This window comes from Dryobates pubescens, chromosome 9 (genome assembly GCF_014839835.1).
Source record: "Dryobates pubescens isolate bDryPub1 chromosome 9, bDryPub1.pri, whole genome shotgun sequence".
Taxonomy (NCBI): Eukaryota; Metazoa; Chordata; class Aves; order Piciformes; family Picidae; genus Dryobates; species Dryobates pubescens.
Window position 1 is genome coordinate 33,347,456 of NC_071620.1, and position 19,076 is coordinate 33,366,531.

General features: G+C 40.5%; 1 protein-coding gene across 5 annotated transcripts in view; it reads right to left on the minus strand.

The window, feature by feature from the left end:
- Nucleotides 1-1,151: 1,151 nt before the first annotated feature.
- RNF182 (ring finger protein 182) overlaps nt 1,152-19,076 on the minus strand; it is a 30,548-nt gene continuing 12,623 nt past the window's right edge. Inside the window, exons 3-4 of one of the 5 annotated variants that reach the window (XM_054164189.1) lie at nt 8,111-8,191; nt 1,152-2,277 (exon numbers count right to left, since the gene is read on the minus strand). In XM_054164189.1, coding sequence (XP_054020164.1) covers nt 1,327-2,064 — 738 coding nt within the window. In that variant the 5' untranslated portion in view covers nt 2,065-2,277; nt 8,111-8,191 and the 3' untranslated portion in view covers nt 1,152-1,326. Of the gene's footprint in view, nt 2,278-2,748; nt 2,775-3,765; nt 3,805-8,110; nt 8,263-19,076 lie in introns of those variants that run through there. The other 4 variants (XM_009906633.2, XM_054164191.1, XM_054164192.1 and 1 more) reach the window with 4 other exon arrangements.

Sequence of the window (19,076 nt, forward strand, 5' to 3'; positions counted from 1 at the left end):
TTCCAGTAGTTAAAAAAGGTAGCCTAAACCATGCAACATTCAAGGAAGCCCAACAGGGCCTGATTCTACTTGTGGAATGGTAAAACATCAGTAATTCCTCTCAACTCAACTAATCAAGACATGCTACTTGCCACACCTAAAGTGCCATCAACTCACAATGGTGACAGGGAGTTCAGGGTATTAAACATTTGAGGGACTATGCAGTAAACAGAAATCTCCCCAAAGTCATAGTACCTCCTTACAATGGTAATTCTGTAAATTCAGAAAGGAAAAATAGACACCCAGTTAATTGTTTCAGATTTTTCCTGAAATTTGTTATTAGTAACTGAAGGTCCATTTTCTAATGGTTGGGAACAAAAGTCTTATCTTGCTAAGCCAAATTCTCCAGTGTAACTACCAGAGAGTAGGTGGGTGTGAAGTTGGTCAGACAATTTGTTAGCAGTTGGAAATGTGATGTGATGGTGGAAATGCTGGGAGGGAGCATAAGCATAACAGAACACATCTAGATAAGTCTGTAGAGCTCTGAACCCTCAAAGGGAAGCCTAAGGTGAATGCACACTGAAGTAAGTACACTTAGAAAAGAGTAAACGTTGGACAGCGTTCCTGTAAATACTCATTAGCAGGAGAATCTTGGAGCTGCAACTGTATGACAAGTAAAGTGAGCTTCTGTTTGAGGAAAATATATTTGAAGACATGTTTTTTAGCATGGTGAGGAAAAAATTCCTCATGAAAAAATGAGGATGTGAAAAAAAATCTGCAACCACTGGCCTCCTCCAGTTACGAGCTGAAAAAAGCAGTAGTAATTTGTCTTGTTCTTTTAATATTAACTAATAAAGTGATTTCATTTGCTAGAAATGATAATGAATTATAAATAACAGATATTACAAAGCATGAGATGTTTTGGATGAAGAGATGTTATTCTTTCACCAGGAAGGTGCCTGTTACACTGATTTCCTCTGTAGTGGATCCTGCAGCCTTGACTGCTATGATCAAGCCAATAGAAAACAAAGGGCTACTTATTTGAATAGCGCCAGCAGCAGCAGGCACCAGGTTTGGCAGTTTTGCTTTATCCCTTTCTAAACTCACTCAGCTTTTTAAACTCAGCACATAAATTTTATTTCCATGATTTAGCTTTAAAAAAGGGGCAGGGAGTGGGTGGGGTGGGACAGAAATCCAATCAAGTAGAAAAAAAGGAGGACCACAGAACCAGGGTCCTTGTTTCCATTTAGTGGGGTGGGCAACAGTAAGAATAAATAAGAATACAAAGACAGGATAAATCGACTATGCTACAGATGTGGCAATACACTTTATTTTACTCACTCGTTATCAAGACGACATGCAGTCTAGAATTTCATGGCAAACACACTGGCAAAAGCCATAAACCATGAGAATAACAAGGCTCGAAGGGACTAGGCTTACAAAAACAACCCCAAGGGTGACTTTCTTAGATACCAGTAAATAAATCCCTAAAGGCAAGGAACTAAAGTACAGCAACCCTAGCAACCACACTAGCACCCGAATTGAGGTCTGGAAGAGCAAAGATGTGCAGTTCCACACTGTCCAGTTGTGGGACACAGTTGCAACAGAGTCAAAACTTGAAGGCCTGTAAAATTCCACCACGGGGGTTGAGTTCAGAGTCTGGGGACTTTCTCTTTGTACTTCCATGATTGTTATAACCAGACAATTAGAAGAGGTGTGAGAAGGGCTAACCAGAGATGCCAACCTTTTGGGAGTCAGCAACAGTTCCGTTGGGTTGTCTGGTAGGCACTTCTTACCCTTTCCTCCACAAGCTAAATTCAGAAGGATGTTGTTGTCATCAGGAAGACTACTAACCTCATTGTCTGGCAAGCATGTTTCAAACCTGCAGAACGGGCACACTATGACTCCTTGAGGGGAATCACCGAAGTCTATGATCTTGCAGAGGCATTTAGCACATACCCTGTGACAACATTCCAGCACTTTGGGTTTTCTCTGTCGCAGATTGTAGCGGTTGTAACAGATCTTGCACTCAAGCTCATCTGAGCTCTGGGTCTCCACAGACTCCTCTGGCAGTTGACTGGTCATATCTTCTGATGGTTTATAGACTTGCAGAAAGAGGAGTCAAGGAACAAAGAGGTCACTCAGGCTTATATTAGAACTTTTCCCTGATGTTTGTATCACCCATCTCAATCAGGAAAAGAAACGATGCTGTCAAAAAGCATCAGTAGACATCATCCATTTCCAGCTTCTGCTAGGGACTGTGCACTGCATATCCCTTCATCTGAGCCAGGCATCCATCTGAAAGAGACAATGTGAAAAATTTGTGGAAGGAAAAAAAGAAAGAAAAAAAAAAGTAGCAGGTGAAATATGAAAGTTCCACTTTTTACAAGCTGAGTTTCCTTTGCTAAAATTACCTCTATGGTATTCTTTTTTCCTGTGGCATATGGGGTCAATATAGCAGTCATGCTGATAAGACCTAGCATCACACTGCACACATTTGTGTTAGACTTGGATCTTTCCCTGGCTAAGCCCATGAAGTTCTCAGCAGAAGCTGCAATCGAACCACTGATCTGTGATCATTTCTATAAACCCTGGTTTCTGACGGTAATGAAACCTGATTCCTGGAGCTTTTCGTCTCTCTTGATAACTTGTGAAGCTGCTGTCCAATTTCAAACAAACTAGCAGAAGGAAAGTACTACTGAAGTTAACTAAATTCCTAGAAAAGTGGCAGAAGGACAGAAGAGAGGGAGAGGTATTTATAACAACTACCATTTATCCAGGATGGCAATGGTCAGTGACCTTGCACCCAGGCACTGCTCCAACAGGTGGCATGTAGCCTCTTGCTCAGCCTGAGAGAAGGGCAGGACAAGGAGAAGCTGTTGATAGTCTGGGGAAATAAGGAGTTCTGGGGAGTGGGGTAGGTATGGAAGAGGGCTGGGGTTCCTATAAAGAGTTAAATGGTGACTTAGGTCAAATTTGGAAAAGATCAGGCTTTATTAATTTTGGTGCTTGAGGAACAGCTCAATTCTCTGTCTCCACCTCACTGCTGAACACAGATGATGAAGATAAGAATACTTTAGCTTGCAATGGGTGTCTCCTTTAATGTGTGTATGCCAGCGTGAAGGCCAGCATGCCTCTCAAGGGCATCTGCCAGATGCACTGGCTTTCAAGTGTTTCATGGCTGTGACAGCTGTGTCACACCTCGGCTAAGGAGAGGCCCATGTCACACTTGCACTGCTGCACTCCCAGTCTGTGTAGCTTTTTTGCCACCAGACCAATCAGCCTCTTTCAACAAATGTATTGTTGTATTTTGTAACTCTGCATTTTCACCACTGCAGGCAACAGTCCATATAGTATAAACAAAACATTAACTAGGACTGTGTACTCTGGGGACTAATAACTACCAGCATTTACAAAACCAGCTCAGTCTGCCAAAAGATAAAATCTTCCTGATTTGGGCACATGCTTGTTCACAGAGACGGGCGTGCCATTGCATTTTGCAGGCTTTCAAACAATCCCTTCACTGCTAGAGTAACAAAGACCTTGCTGCAGCCAAGTGAGGGGGGGTCAGCATTATCAATAAATATCAGGCACACAGAATATGAAAAGCATAGCCTATTTCAATAAACTTGATTCTCTACTATCAGTTATAGGAAACATTTGATTCCTTTTCCTTGGGGATTTCTTTACCCACCCCCAGCATTCAGATCTTTGTCCTTTTTTTGAGAACAAGGCAGGAAGTTCTCTCTTTTAAGCAGCGTGCTCCTTTCTATCAATACATTTTACCTGCCAGCCATCATGGACAGTAAAGCCTCTTTCACAGGCCTCTTGTTCCTACTGTGCTTTAAGGATGTTCCGTTCTCTTAACTTTCTGCACAATTTAGCTTCCATAAGTAACGATTTCTAAAATCCACAACCTGGATTTTAAAACAAAGATGTTCTACTTCAGACAATGCAATAGTGCACAAAAAACCCCATGACAACACAGTGAAGAAAAACACCCTTATTTCTCTAAGAATTTGTAACAAACATGACCCCCTCTCCGTTCAATTTTCTTAACTTTTTTCCTGCCTGTTCCAACTTACATCTTTAGAGCTTCAGAAGTCCTCATCTTTGCCTTACTTAGGCTTTTAGTATTTGTACTGTGACTATATTTGTGACGTGCTCCATTTCAGGCAAGGCAAACACAAGAAGGCTGATCTGTAATTTTTAGAGTACACAAGCTAAATATCTTATAAGAGACAAAAAGTACACCCTTTACAGATCTTACAAACTATCATTTATCCTTTGTTACACTGCTACTTTTTCTGTTTCATTCCAAGTAGCCTCCAGATGACTTTTAGGCATGTAAAAACGTCATGAGATGCCAGTCTACAGGAAGGCAAAGCAGTGCTAAGAAGGTAAGAAGTCAAACAAAAATGCAGTGGTTGTGAACCTTCACCTCTAGAGTATCATTCATCTTCTCTGCCTGAGGCGAATTAGGATTACTAACATGTTTGTGCCTCACAGCTAGGGCTGGAAGATGATGTCCTATGACATGAAGCTAGACTTCCAAATTAACCAAAAATCTTCCAGGAAATGTGTCTCCTTCTCATGGAAAATTGTACACCAACTAGGAAACCTTTGTATTTTACTGTTTATCTTTCTAATGAATATTTCCATGTTTTCACAGAAACAGCTCACTTTCCAATCAGTTCTATTCAGACAAGGATCGCTTCTGCCTGAATCCATTTTCGTGTTGGAAGTGTTTTCCTGATTCTACCTCCTTTAAGTGGCCAAATTTAGCATTAATACAAGGAGTAACAAAGCCCTGGGACTAGTAATGTTCCAATTGCTAAATTGGGACCATTAGCTTCATTTCCAGAACACAACGATCCCCTCTTGTAGTTTCTGTCATGAGTTAGTCTACTAATTATCTTCTAACTTAAAAAAACCCAAACCTATTTTTTTAATATACTGTACGAAAAACAGCTACTTTCAGCATCTTTCTCTCTTGACAAAGTCTCTTTAAAAGAATGGGCTGCCCAGGGAGGTGGTGGAGTCACCATCCCTGGAGGTGTTCAAGAGGGGATTGGACGTGGCACTTGGTGCCATGGTCTAGTCATGAGGTCTGTGGTGACAGGTTGGACTCGATGATCTTTGAGGTCTCTTCCAACCTTGGTGATACTGTAGATATCCATCAGTAATAAAACATAGGTTGTTTTTTCTTTGGCTAGGCTTAGACACTGACTTTCTCCCTGTGTTCTAGTGTGATTAGTGCTTACTACTACCTTTGAAAATGAAAATTTAATCACTAAGTCCTATTAATGCTGTTCATACATATTTTACCTTCTCATCTCTATGGTGGCTTTAGATGCTTCCTCTGTCCTTTCTTTGTTTTCCTGATTTCTTAGGGAAATTTCTATTTTTCCTTCTTGATACCCTCTCTCCTGCTCATTTTTTCTCTGCTGAGAACTGACAACCTTTTCAGTTTAATTAATGCTGCCCTGCTATTGTATATGCTACCTATGCTAAAATAGTTCTCTGCTCAAAGACATAAAAAAATACAGGAAACTGGAGAAATTGAATGAAATTTTACTTCAGATCAGCCCTATTTCTTGAGAAAATGAGAAATTTCTTCAGAAGTTTGACCAGCTACTCCTTCAAGCAACTTCTACTCTGTATCAAAGGTTTTCTAGCTTGTCTTGTGCCTGACTCCCGGGTGGCTATTTACTGGAAGCAGATGGAATAAGGAATTAAAGTAGGGAACTGATTTACTGCTGCCCTCTGAATCCTGGTTCCCTACCAAAAAGGTGGAAAGTCCCACACTGCTGCTTTCTGTGTGTTGAAAATGAGAGAAGCTGCAATACTATGTAGAAAAAAAAGGGATTGTTCCTATGTGTTCACATTTTATCCATCTCTTTGAGCCACTTGTCTATGCCATGAGAATCTACGTCCCTATTATATGCTTCAATACTCCATTAATATCTAGGTTTTCTAAAATACTGGGGTGCCATCTACATGTTCTTTCTGACCTTGACATCCAAAGGGCAGTCACATAAAAAGAAGTGTACATCCTATCATGAGACTAACTTCTTTTGCTTTTGCACTTTAGTACAAAATTGAGATTGACTTGGGATCAAAGTGAGGTCCCATGTCTGTTTTTAAAGCACTGTGTTTATTTTTATGAATTAAGATATTTTAATGGCTTTAAATTCCTCCTTATGTCCAGTTTTCCACTTGAACCTATCTATTTTTATGTAGAGGTGTTTCACGTGCTTGTTCGATGCCAACAGACACTAGTTATTATCACAGGACATTTCAGTTAGTTATTAGGGAAAAAAGAATTCACAAGGTGTTCAAACCCTGGAACAGGTGCCCAGAGAAGCAGAAATGAAATCTCCAACCTTACAGATATGGAAAACTTGACAAAACAGTCAGGCCACTCTGCACTGGTATTTGGTCCTGCTCTGAGCAAAGGTGGCTAGACCCTTGCTGGAGATTCCTTCCAACCCAGATTATTCTATGATTTTGTGTTTCAGTATCCTGAGCTCACTTTATGTGGTTTGTTTAAGAAGCTTTGCTCATTGTCCATTTGTCCTCTCCTCCCAGGCAACTTGTGACAAGACGAGAGGGCATGGCCTGAAGCTGCACTGGGGAGGGTTAGGTTGGATGTCAGGAAGCACTTCCTCATGGAAAGGGCACTGGAATGGACTGCTCTGGGAAGTGGTGGAGTCGCCGTCCCTGGAGGTGTTTAAGGAAACATTGGATGTGGCACTTAGTGACATGGTCTAGTCAATGTGGTGGTGTTAGGTCATAGGCTGGACTTGATGATCTCAGAAGTCTATTCCAGCCTTGATAATTCTGTGATTACTGAATAAGGAGCTAGGCTGACAGTTGCTTGTGTAGCTAAACATCTAACCCAGATAATAACTCTTTTCATTTAATATATGAATTCCATGTACGAGAAAGCCTAGACACCTGCTATTCTGTCTTCCACAGAATCTGTTGGATGAAACTGATAACAATCCAATTGCAGAACTTTTCATCCCTGTATTATGCAGCACATAGCTGCTTTCTGAACAAAGTACAAATGACTGGACATGTACAATGATAACAGCATACACTGCAGTTTTTACAAGAACAAGCACGTCAGTTATTCTGTGACAAGGATTTGCCTTTTGTAAGATACTCTGCCTAAGCACTGCAGGACTGAATCCATCATTCTCGTTCACATCATGTTTCTGCTGCTGCTTGAGCTCTGACTGCCTCTCTTCCCCTTTCTGGGGAAGACTCTGAGGTCTGTACCTTAGAGTACCTCTTCCCCTTCCAGGAGGTACAGACCTCAGAGACTCCTCTACCTGACCCTTTGACTAGGAAGGGAGAAAAGCTGAAGACAGAGAGGCATCCTCTGCATGGCAAAAGTTTTGCAGCAGTCCCCACACTGCTCCAGCTAACTGCTGGAGGGCACTCTCAGAATCAAGGGGAACATCACCCCAAGAGCAAGCAAAAGCCACCACAGAACCAGACTGAATAAGTAACAGCAAGCTCTTGTGTGTGACCCCAGGCATGGCTGGACAGAGTGCAAGGAACTACAAGAGCCTGAACAGGCCACTGCCCATCGATCACTGATCACTGCTGGGTTGCAGCAGAATGCAGATCACAGGCTTTCAACCCAGGCAAGGAAAGAAAGGTGAATGGGTTGCACAACATGTAATGGCCTCTTTTTGCACTCATCTATCAAAACCACTGCATAGACAAAGTGTTCTTACGAGAGGCCAGAAGCAATTATTTGTAGATGAAACTCTCAATATTGGAGTTCAGTCATGCTGACAGGGCAAAGCAGATGGGAAATTTGTGCTTCTCCTCCCTAATGAAAGACCATCCTTGCCCAACCTTTTATCATTCATCTCCCTCACTTCTTTTTCTGTGAAGGGAATTTGGCAGTATTTAATATATAACCTAAAATGAATACATGAGATCAATAATTAACTTGCACAAGCTATCATCCATGGAGCTACCCAACATGCACTATTTTAAAAGGTTTTAAAACTTTTCCTCTAATTGCAAGTCAAGTGTATTTAGGGAATAAGAGAAGGAAAAATGTATATAGAGATAAATGAATGAAACTTAATAAATAAATGAAACTTACTTTCCAAGAAAAAGAACTTCTTGCAACGGTTCACTTGCAGAGAACACAAGAAATGCCTGTTCTTCTCAATACAGGCAAAAACTAGTGGAAAGGAGGGAAACAGAATTAGTAGAGCAGGAATACAACTGGGAGACTTTTCAGACTGTTTTCTCTGAAAGAGAGGATGTAGTCCAACTTCTCTAGTTTGGCTAGAAATACCTGTATGTTAAGATTTCTGTTTAGAGAAATATATTGGGCAAGCCCCATTTACTGAAACTCTGTGTAATAGTCCAGAGTTAGCTTTACAGCTCTGTCGTCGATTTTAAGCCTCCTTCAATATTATGTGCTAAACACTCTGAAGCGCTATGCCATATAGCAACCACATCTTTGCAAATATTAGCAGTTCGCTCAAAAGCACCCAAAACTCCAAAAGAAAAGCAGCAAAAGAGATAAATTGTGCTTTGAAAGAAGAGTTTTAAAGACATGACAAAATACTTTCCTTCACAAATCTCATGGAAGCCCTTTGATCACTTCTATTTTTCCAAACAAACTGCAGTCTCTTCTCCAGCACAGACCAGAAAGCAACCATCTCCTGTGGACCACTGCGTTCACATACGAGCAGCTTTGCTGCACTCTGACTCAGCAGGAAATGACCATCGCAGTAGATTTTTCCAGCTTGTGCTAAACACAATGCAAAAAACCCCACCCTGAACCCCTAACTGCTTTACTAATCTGACATTTGAATAGACTGCGTTCAAAGTGCCAGCAGCTATCACATGCTCAACCTGTTTCATGCCACATTTTTGCTAACACTGGATGGGTTTTAACAATGGGCATTTCCCTGTCAAATCAATGTGAGACTTTGCACAAGTGCTACAGAATGTGGTGTACTGATCCATGCTCAGCTTCTGGTCAGTCGTATAAACTGCTATGAAATATGCCTCAGTTCTTTTGACAAAAGCCATCATTCTCAATGGGATGGGTAATGAGGTGATTTCTCAGGTATCCAAGCACAGAAGTGAAATCCTGCAACATACACAGCAAACACTTGTGCATTATTGACTGAAGTTACTGTTACAGTATCTACTGTCCTTGCCTGATCCTTCCCAAATCTTCCACAATACTATAACAAAAAAACCCCAAAATACATAAAATCATAGCTTTTCATATTCCAAGCAGAGTCTCTGATCATTTAGAATGGAAGTCATGTAATATTAATGTGACACCATATATTTAAAACAATAAATAAAATCAACAGTTTGGGTTTTTTTTTTCATTATTATCACCCCCACACACTTATCAGGAGCAGGAATATTTTCATCTAACACAGGGCTCACTTTATTCACACTGTGACAATGGGTCTTAGGGTACTTTCAGCATCCTTTTGTATGTGCACATTCAGTATCACCAGACTCCATTTCCTCTTAACATATAATTTGCAATGCTCTTTTGTTATTGCAGTAACTCACATGATGTGCCAGGTAATAGTGTCAAATAGTATGAATAAACAGTGAATGCCTTATTGGAACTGTGCTCTCCTCAATGACTTTCTTTCCAGCCAGAGGCTACTACAGTATTGATATGAATCTTAAATCTGACCATGATGTAAAAAACCACAGTTTTATTAGTTAAGCTTGTAGACATAAGCAACATCTCTTCCAATATTTCTTAAGGAGGATTTTTTTCCTTCATATATAATTCATGAGCTATTTATATAGCAATATGCTGAATGACTACTTAATGTGACATATGGTTGTGGGTTGCTTTGTAGATGTTTTAAGAATAAAATTCATAAAGGACAAAGGAACTGATCATAACAGCTGTCTTGATTTAAACAGACTATTAGTTACACTACATCTATAACTTAAAGAGAGGTGGCTTGAAAATTGTGTCTAATATGGTAACATTTAATTTTGGCAAGGCTCCTGTTAAAGAGAGCTTGCTCCTTTAAAAATGATTATTAATTAATTCACAACCTGCATATTTGGGCTGTTTCAGCATTTTCTCTTGTACAATTTTCTCACTGCCAATGGCTTTTCCATTAAGACTCTGAAATTAGAATAGAATAGAATAGAATAGAATAGAATAGAATAGAAATAGAATAAATCAGGTTGGAAGAGACCTTCGAGATCATCTACTCCAGTAAGAATATATTCCATGGCAGAACTCACAACCTTGCTGTTACTTTAGGGAAAGGTTAGGCATTCTCCTCTTTGGTAGTGGGGGTGGGTTCTATCAGCTTCCTCATATAAAATGGAGTTCTCTTTCTCTGCTTTGCTGTTTGTGTCCTTTAGAAGCTCTTCTGGGAATTGAACAGACTGTAGGACACTGATCCTAGAATCTGACTTGAAAAGATACAAAATTCTAAATAAACAAAAGCTTCTGAGTAGGTCTTGATATAGACATAAATATGACACACAGATATGTCTAGCATTTACCTTTAAATTAGGATTTTTTAAAAGCCACTATGAATTTGTGTTAGGTTTCAGAATCCAGAAAGGTAACAGTAAAAATTACCTCCTTTTTTTGCTTGCTATTGTATGCTTGAATGTAAGTAATTAATGTAAGTCTAGAAATATAAGCTAATAATACTAATTATTTTTTTAAACAAGAATGGCTGCTGTACTGGTAGCTATTGAGTGACATACAGAAAATGTAAAAACCCCAAAATATGACAGAATTGTCTTTTTTCAGAACATTTTTTTCTACATTATATAATTTGGGAGAGACCAGGTACAACAAAATTACAGAAAATTAATCTTGATTACATCACTCAGTGAGAAATTCCTCTTCACACAGGGGAGTCATTTTAATGTATTATAATAAGTTCCAATTAACCTTCAAAATAAGATTTAAATAGAGTGTGTTGCATTAGCTTTATCCTAATGGGGCTGAAAATAATCCCAGAACAGACTAGAAATGAAGCTGTACTTCTTGAGTTTTCTATTGTCATTAAGAGCAATCCATCTCTTACTTAAGTATGTTTAACTTGGTTCACTCTGGTTCAGACATTTCTGAGGATATGACTAGACATGATTATTTTAATGTATTATCTATTTTATCTCATAGGTTAGGGCAAACAGAAAATAAAAAGTGTGGAGGATTTTACAAGGCAGTACTGAGACCAGAATTTGCATGTTATCCTGTTAAGGGATTGGAGCACTGCCTTATGAGGAAAGGTTGAGAGACGTGGATCTTTTTAGTCTGGAGAGGACAAGACTGAGAGGGGATCTAATAAATGTATATAAATGTCTGAGGGCTGGGTGTCAAGAAGGAAGGGACAGTCTCTTCTCAGTTGCATCCTGTGACAGGACAAGGGGCAATGGATGTAAACCACAGCACAGAAGTTCCACCTCATCATGAGGAAGAATTGCTTTAAGGGTCACAGAGCACTAGAACAGGCTCCCCAGAGAGGTTGTGGAGTCTCTTCCTCTGGAGACTTTCAAGACCCATCTGTATGCGTTCCTGTACGACCTGTGATAGATTCTATGGGCCTGCTCTGGCACAGGGGTTGGACTCAAGATCTCCAGAGGTCCCTTCCAATCCCTAACATCCTGTGATCCTGTGCAGAAATGAAAATAGTGAAAAGGAACTGCAGTTACTTCAGTCACAGAATGTTTGAAAACCATGTTGAAATAACCCAAATCCAATAGTGATTTCCACTTATAAACAACTGTTTCAGACCTGTTTTTCTACCAGCATATCCTTTTTGAAAAGCTGGCTGATATTGCAGATAGTAACAATATGGGCTGGAGAAACAATACTTTAACCTGGATATACTAAACTGTAACTTGAGTATTTGATTTGGTTCACACAAAGCACACATCTGAACTCAGCTACTGCTGGGATAAAATATAATTTTATTTTTACAACATACAAATAGTTGGCCTATGTTCCCTCTTCACCCTGACGTTTGTATAGAGGTGCAATGATGGAACTGAGAAATTGGTGTAAAAGTCATCTGATGTATTTAAGAGTAAATGTAACAAAAGCTGTACGTTATGAAAATGAAAAGATTAGTAGTTCTAGCTGACATGTGGTGAAGCTAAGTTTTATGCTATCAGCTGCATTCATGGGAACTCAATGATCCCAAGGGACAAGTGTCAATGAGGCATTAACTTTGACTGTAATGTATGTTGTCCCTCTAAAGAATTTTGGCAGGACAGAAGTTCATTTGATCTGACTTACACACAAATACAAATATCTAAAGGGTGGCTGGCAGGAGAACGAAGCCAGTCTCTTTTCAGTGATACCCAGTGATAGGATGAGGGCCAATGGATGTAAACACTATCACAGGAAATTCCATCTCAACATGAGAAAAAATTTGTTTTAATGTGAGAGTGATGGAGCACTCACTGGAACAGGATGCCCAGAGAGGTTATGGAGTGTCCTTGGGAGGCCTTCAAAACCCACCTGGACACATTCCTGTGTGACCTACCCTATGTGGTCCTGCTTTGCAGGGGGTTTGGACTTGATCTCTGTAGGTCCCTTCCATCCTCTAGAATTTTGTGATTCTAAGGGAAATAATTTTAGCAGCTGTTTCAAGCTCCAATGAACCTGGCTCTCCCACCTTTAGCCACTAACCTTCACAATGTGCTGTATTAGTGCTCAAAAGAAGCCTAGCTTCAAATCCAAAAATGTCCAGCTACTGATCCCTCGGAGAAAGTGCCGGCATTGAATGCCGTTGTTGGTCCTCACATTCCTTGGCAGCCATTTCACAGCCCAAACAAACCTGGATTTCCCACCTCTACTCTAGACACTAAGTCCCTAGCCTTCACAATAAGTGTACCAAACTTGGTTTTATGTGTGGATTTATTTTCCCAAGCTTTTGTTATTACTCTGCACCAAACCACCTTATTTTTAGCTAATTTTTAGAAAGATTTTTCTTTGGCAATGAAAGTTCTCTCAAATAATGTAACAGAAAATTTTATTGATAGCTTTTTATACTATTGGTAAATTACACTCTCTGATCTCTGTGGTCTGAAGAAAATACAGCAGAAAATTATCTCTTAATAGCTCTCTTAGAGCCTAGACCAGAAGGACAGGTCTACACTCAAGCAAGAAATCTCCATGTGCCTATGTATGAAAAAGAGGGGTGTTCAAGAGGGGATTGGATATGGCACTTGGTGCCATGGTCTAGTAGTCATGAGGTCTTGGGTGACAGGTTGGACTTGATGATCTTTGAGGTCTTTTCCAACCTTATTGATTCTATGATTCTAAATTATATGCAATGCTTTTATTTTATTCCATTAGGGAATGCAGGAAACCTCTTAAACATGAGAAGCTTCTAAGTATTTGGATGTATTTTTGTAACTACTGTGTATGATCTGGGCATGTCAGGGCTCCATCAAGTGCTATACCGCTGGTCTCAGAATTGCTGACATGTTCTACTGCTGAGTTTTGCTTAACTCAGATTAATGCCTACAAAATACATTAACTTCAGGGACACTCATATGAATTGCTCTGCTTTTAACATGTTCTTCAGCAGTGAAAAGAGGGAATTAATTTATCCATTGTGAACTGTCAGTGAAAGAGCTCAAGTGCTACAGGATGGAGTATTTCACCGAATCACAGAATGGTTTGGGTTGGAAGTCACCTTGAGAAGTCACCAAGCGAAGAACAGAATCCTTATGGGCTGAGACTATATATAGCAATAATAGACACTACACTGTAAGGAACTACCTCAGTAGGATTGATGTCCCAAGAAAAATCCTCTCCACTGGTACTCTCAATTTCTCCTTGAGACTCAGCTTTGAAGAGTTAGCTCTTACCAGACTTTGGGTTAAGTTTTCCTCAGTGGCCAAAAGGAAAATTTGCTTTATGATGTATGTACTATCCCATCCTACATCATTCCTAAAGTGCACAGGAATCTGATGAGGATGGGCTGAATATGGTATCCATTGTGTGTTCCTGAAGGCACCATGGTCATCAGCAATTTCCCTGAGACTAGTGCTAGGCCTGGAAGGATTGGAGTGCCCTTCAGACTGGACAAGAGGAGCAGAAAGGAGCAAGCAATTTGTCCCTAACCTGTATCAAAATTCAGTTAAGAATACAGTGTATCTCCTTCACATATGTTTCTCATAGAAGTACACTGTCACAATGGCAGCTAATCCAATCAAGTCTAAATCTGATCAATATGAATCTGCAAAGCAGTAGGAAAATGTGTTTCAGCAAGATTCTGTTTTGGGGTGAAGACTTTCCAAGTTTTCCATTATCCAAAAGAGACTGGCCAAGTCTCACAAACTAAGTGGAGGGTAGGAAGTTGTCTTGGCTTTAGATTAAATTGTTTGAGGTGTGTCAATTAAGCATATTTAAAACAGAAACTGCAGGAGAGGAAGGCATTGCTTCAGAAATCTTGGAAGTAATCAAGGCATATTCAGAAACACAGCTTGTATATTAAACTAATTAGAAAAAGAAAAAACAACCACCAACCACCACAAAACAGAAAGAACATAAAATAGAATTCCAAAGGTTTAAAAAGCAATACAGGCCATAGAGAGTCATTACAACGAGGCTGGTGAGATGCCTCGAGCACAAGCCCTATGAGGAGAGGCTGAGGGAGCTGGGATTGTTTAGCCTGGAGTAAAGGAGGCTCAGGGCAGACCTTATTGCTGTCTACAACTACCTGAAGGGTGGTTGTAGCCAGGAGGGGGTTGGTCTCATCTCCCAAGCAACCAGCACCAGAACAAGAAGACACAGTCTCAAGCTGCATCAGGGGAAGTTTAGACTCAAGGTGAGGAGAAAGTTCTTCACTGAGCGAGTCATTCGCCATTGGAATGGGCTGCCCAGGGAGGTGGTGGAGTCACCGTCCCTGGAGGTGTTCAAGAGGGGATTGGACGTGCCACTTGGTGCCGTGGTTTAGTCATGAGGTCTGTGGTGATGGGTTGGACTTGATGATCTCTGAGGTCTCTTCCAACCTTGGTGATTCTGTGATTACATTTGCCTATTTACCTGAGTTAGTGTAAATTAATAACTGAGACCTAGTACTGGTATTTTCTGAACTGGTAATAACAAGTGGGGATTTTAGTTTTGCAACATCGAGTACAAAGCTAGAAAAACAGAACACTAACACATTCTGGATTTCACTTAATGTAATATAAATCCCAACATCAACACAGCAGCTTTTCAAGTGGATGTTCCCAAGGATATCAGGTTTTCTATGCAGTATCTCAAATGAGCAGCTTGGCCGAGGCTTATGGAATAAAGCAGGAAATTAGAAACATTTCTTGTCTTCTACTATGAAAAGAGGGGATTTTTTTATAGAACAGAAGCACAACCAAAAGCATCTTTAAATAACAGATGTTTCAAATGGCAGTTTTCTTTAAAGTATTTTAAATAATGAATCTCCTCTGCTCTGCTGTTACTTAAGCAAGTGTGTAGGTTTCTCAATGTTCTAGATACTAGAAACGTGCATCAGTAAGTGACTTTATTAACTAGACCTTAGGAGTTAACCTTTTTCCCTGTATGTTTATTTCCAGTGTGCTGAATGCTTACAATTTGCAAAGAACTGAAGATCTAGAAAAAAAGACTACAGGCAGCTAAGAGGGCCAATGGCATCCTGGCCTGCATCAGGAACAGTGTGGCCGGCAGGAGCAGGGAGGTCATTCTGCCCCTGTACACTGCACTGGTTAGGCCGCACCTCGAGTACTGTGTCCAGTTCTGGGCCCCTCAGTTTAGGAAGGATGTTGACTTGCTGGAACGAGTCCAGAGAAGAGCAACAAAGTTGGTGAGGGGTTTGGAACATAAGCCCTACGAGGAGAGGCTGAGGGAGCTGGGGTTGCTTAGCCTGGAGAAGAGGAGACTCAGGGGTGACCTTATTGCTCTCTACAACTACCTGAAGGGAGGTTGTGGACAGACGGATGTTGGTCTCTTCTCCCAGGCAAGCAGTACCAGAACAAGAGGACACAGTCTCAGGCGGCGCCAGGGGAGGTTCAGGCTGGATGTTAGAAAAAAGTTCTATACAGAAAGAGTGATTGCCCATTGGAATGGGCTGCCTGGGGAGGTGGTGGAGTCGCCATCACTGGAGGTTTTCAGGAGAAGACTTGATGGGGTGCTTGGTGCCGTGGGTTAGTTGTTTGGGCGGTGTTGGATTGGTTGATGGGTTGGATGCGATGATCTTGAAGGTCTCTTCCAACCTGGTTTATTCTATGTATTCTATGTATTCTAAAAGTAGTATTTGGAAGCTAAGAAACATTAGTTTGTATTTATACTGTTACTTTCCCACTGAAAGCTCCATGCCTGAAGCATGTGCTGTACAGCACATGTAACAGACAGCATAGCGCTGTTACCCTGCTTTGTTTATAAACAGTGCAAAAGGTGGCACATTTCACATCTCTGCAAATACAGACCACGTCATTTGTAGTAAGTTGAAATATACCTTTTTCCATGGCCTTGGCTTCCTGGCAGAAGGAGCTCACTGTGAAACTGAAAAAAACCCAGTTCTGTCTCTTCTCTGGAGTCCCATGATTACAGCATTCCTTGAGGACTTTCGAGCTTGTATTTTTCTGGAGGGCTCTCTCAGAAAGCGCACCCTAAGAAAATGCACCCTTAGGGGGATTTCACATTAATTGTGGGGGATATATTTTGCAACTTTGAGTACATCTACACTTTAAACTGCAGTGCAGTGTTGATTTAACTGAGACAGATAGGGTATTGGAAGCAACAATATGTAGTTCCCAGCCAAACGTATGCACCATTTCCCACTCTGTCATCTTGTGCTAATAATGGTTTGGTGGTGACTTGGCAGTGCTGGGTTAACAGTTGGACTTGATGATCTTAAGGATCTCCTATAACCAAACAATTCTATGATTCTAAAATGCTGACATCTGTCTACAACCTGTGCCAATATCTTGCCTATCTGTAACCGTTCACTGCACGGCGCTAAGCTACAGAAGACTATATTTTGAAATGGGATAGGAGATACCCTAGAAGACACTAAGTTTTACCTTTCAGTCTCAGTTTCCAAACTTAGAATGTCTCAGCTTGAACTGGGCATCTCAGAGGACCAGCAACCACAGAAAACTGAGACTTTCATCCCTACTTACTCAAAACTTTATTCAAGTGTTGCTATTCACATCATGCTTGGCAATGTTTCTCCATATGGATATCCTCTAAAGTTTTCTCAAGCCCATTCATGTCTTGGATGCTTGAAGCACCAAGGCTTATTGTAAAAAAATTGAAAATTAATTTAACTTTCAGGATTTTCCCCCTGAGAGACTCCTCTTTCTGAAGGAGAAAACACAGGACACTGCTACGTGGATGGATCATTAGACAAAGGTGGACCAAGGAAGAAGCAGCTGCCAAGTGAATTTTATTTTAAGTAGATTCGCCAGACTAAATGACTGCTGCAAAAAGGCCATCACACAGCAACAACCACCATGTTCTGTTGACACCAGATCAAGTCAAACAATGAAACTGTAGCAAGGAATTCAAACAGAAGCTTGCAGATCAGAGAGTAGCTGAACATGATAATAGTTACAGCTTTGAACAAACAGTTCCACATACACATCTAAAAATGATTTCCGAGGACGAAGTTGCTTTCTTGTACCAAATGCATAGTATGTACTCAGATAAAAGAGAGCTATCAGTGTAGTTCCAGTAGACTGAATGAGAGTATCTGGGAAAGGACTGACAGAATGTGCCTACCTCTTGGTGAAATTCTTCTGACTGAATGATTCAGACTGAAATTTCTGACCTACTTCAGCCAGTCCTAGTGGCAGTTCTGCCCTGATAATGAAGCATTCTTTTTCTGGAGCAATAGATGAAAGAATATCATGCTATGCCTAAGCCTCCAGCTTTCAATGACCCCACTCAACCGCATAAATGAAAAGCTCTGTACAGCATCAAGAGCAATTCAACCAAACAAGATGCAAACACTTACAAATCTAATGTAAGCAATTCTCATTGGCTTTTGTCTTTAAAAAGCCCTTTGTTTAGGAAAAAAAGTCTTCTTCCTGTTGTTTTCCTTATAGTAGAATCATAGAATTGTTTCAATCAGAAAATACCTCTAAGACCATAGAGTCCAACTGTCATCTAAGAGCACCACGGCCATTAAACCATGCCCCAAAATGCCACGTCCACATGGTCCTTGAATGTCTCCAGAGACAGTGACTCCACCAACAACTTGGACAACCCATTCCAATCCCTGACCACTGTTTCAGTAAAGAAATGTCTCCTAATATCCAATCTAAACCTCCCCTGACACAAGTTCAGGCCAGCAGTTCTAAAGATGTGTTTAAAAACACTTGAAGGAGGGGAGACCTTATTGCTGTCTACAACTACCTGAAGGGGGGTTGTAGCCAGGTGGGGGTTGGTCTCTTCTCCCAGGCAATAAGCATCAGAACAAGAGGACACAGTCTCAAACTGCACCAGGGAAGGTTTAAGCTGGATATTAGGAGGAAGTTCTTCATAGAAAGAGTGATGGGCCATTGGAATAGGCTGCCCAGGGAGGTGTTTAGGAAGAGGCTGCATGAGGCGCTCGGTGCCATGGTTTAGTTGATTATAGTGTTGGATGATAGGTTGGACTCAATGATCTGAAAGGTCTTTTCCAACCTGGTTCGGTTCTATTCTATTCTATTCTATTCTATTCTATTCTATTCTATTCTATTCTATTCCATTCACTGAGGTCAGCTTGGAAAATGACAGCAGGAATTTTATCTTGGGTGCAAGTCTTTTCTTATGACATGTATGCAAGCCTTTCTCAGGCAGCATTCCTGTTTGGGGGGGTAGGAGGGAGAAAGGTGGTAAAATCAGGCACTAAAAGAATATGGTATACTTTTCTTGGTTTCCATTTTGTAAAATGCACCCCTTTGTAATGCTTCTAAAATTTGCTACAGCCTCATTTACTCAGTTCCTAAATCTGTAATCCTTGCTAAGGCGAAAGTCAGATTGAACTGATTAGGAGACTTGCTGGGAGACACAAACAACCATTAATTTATCTTTTTTTTTTTTCTGTTAATGGAAATATGTATTTTTTTAAAAATTGTCA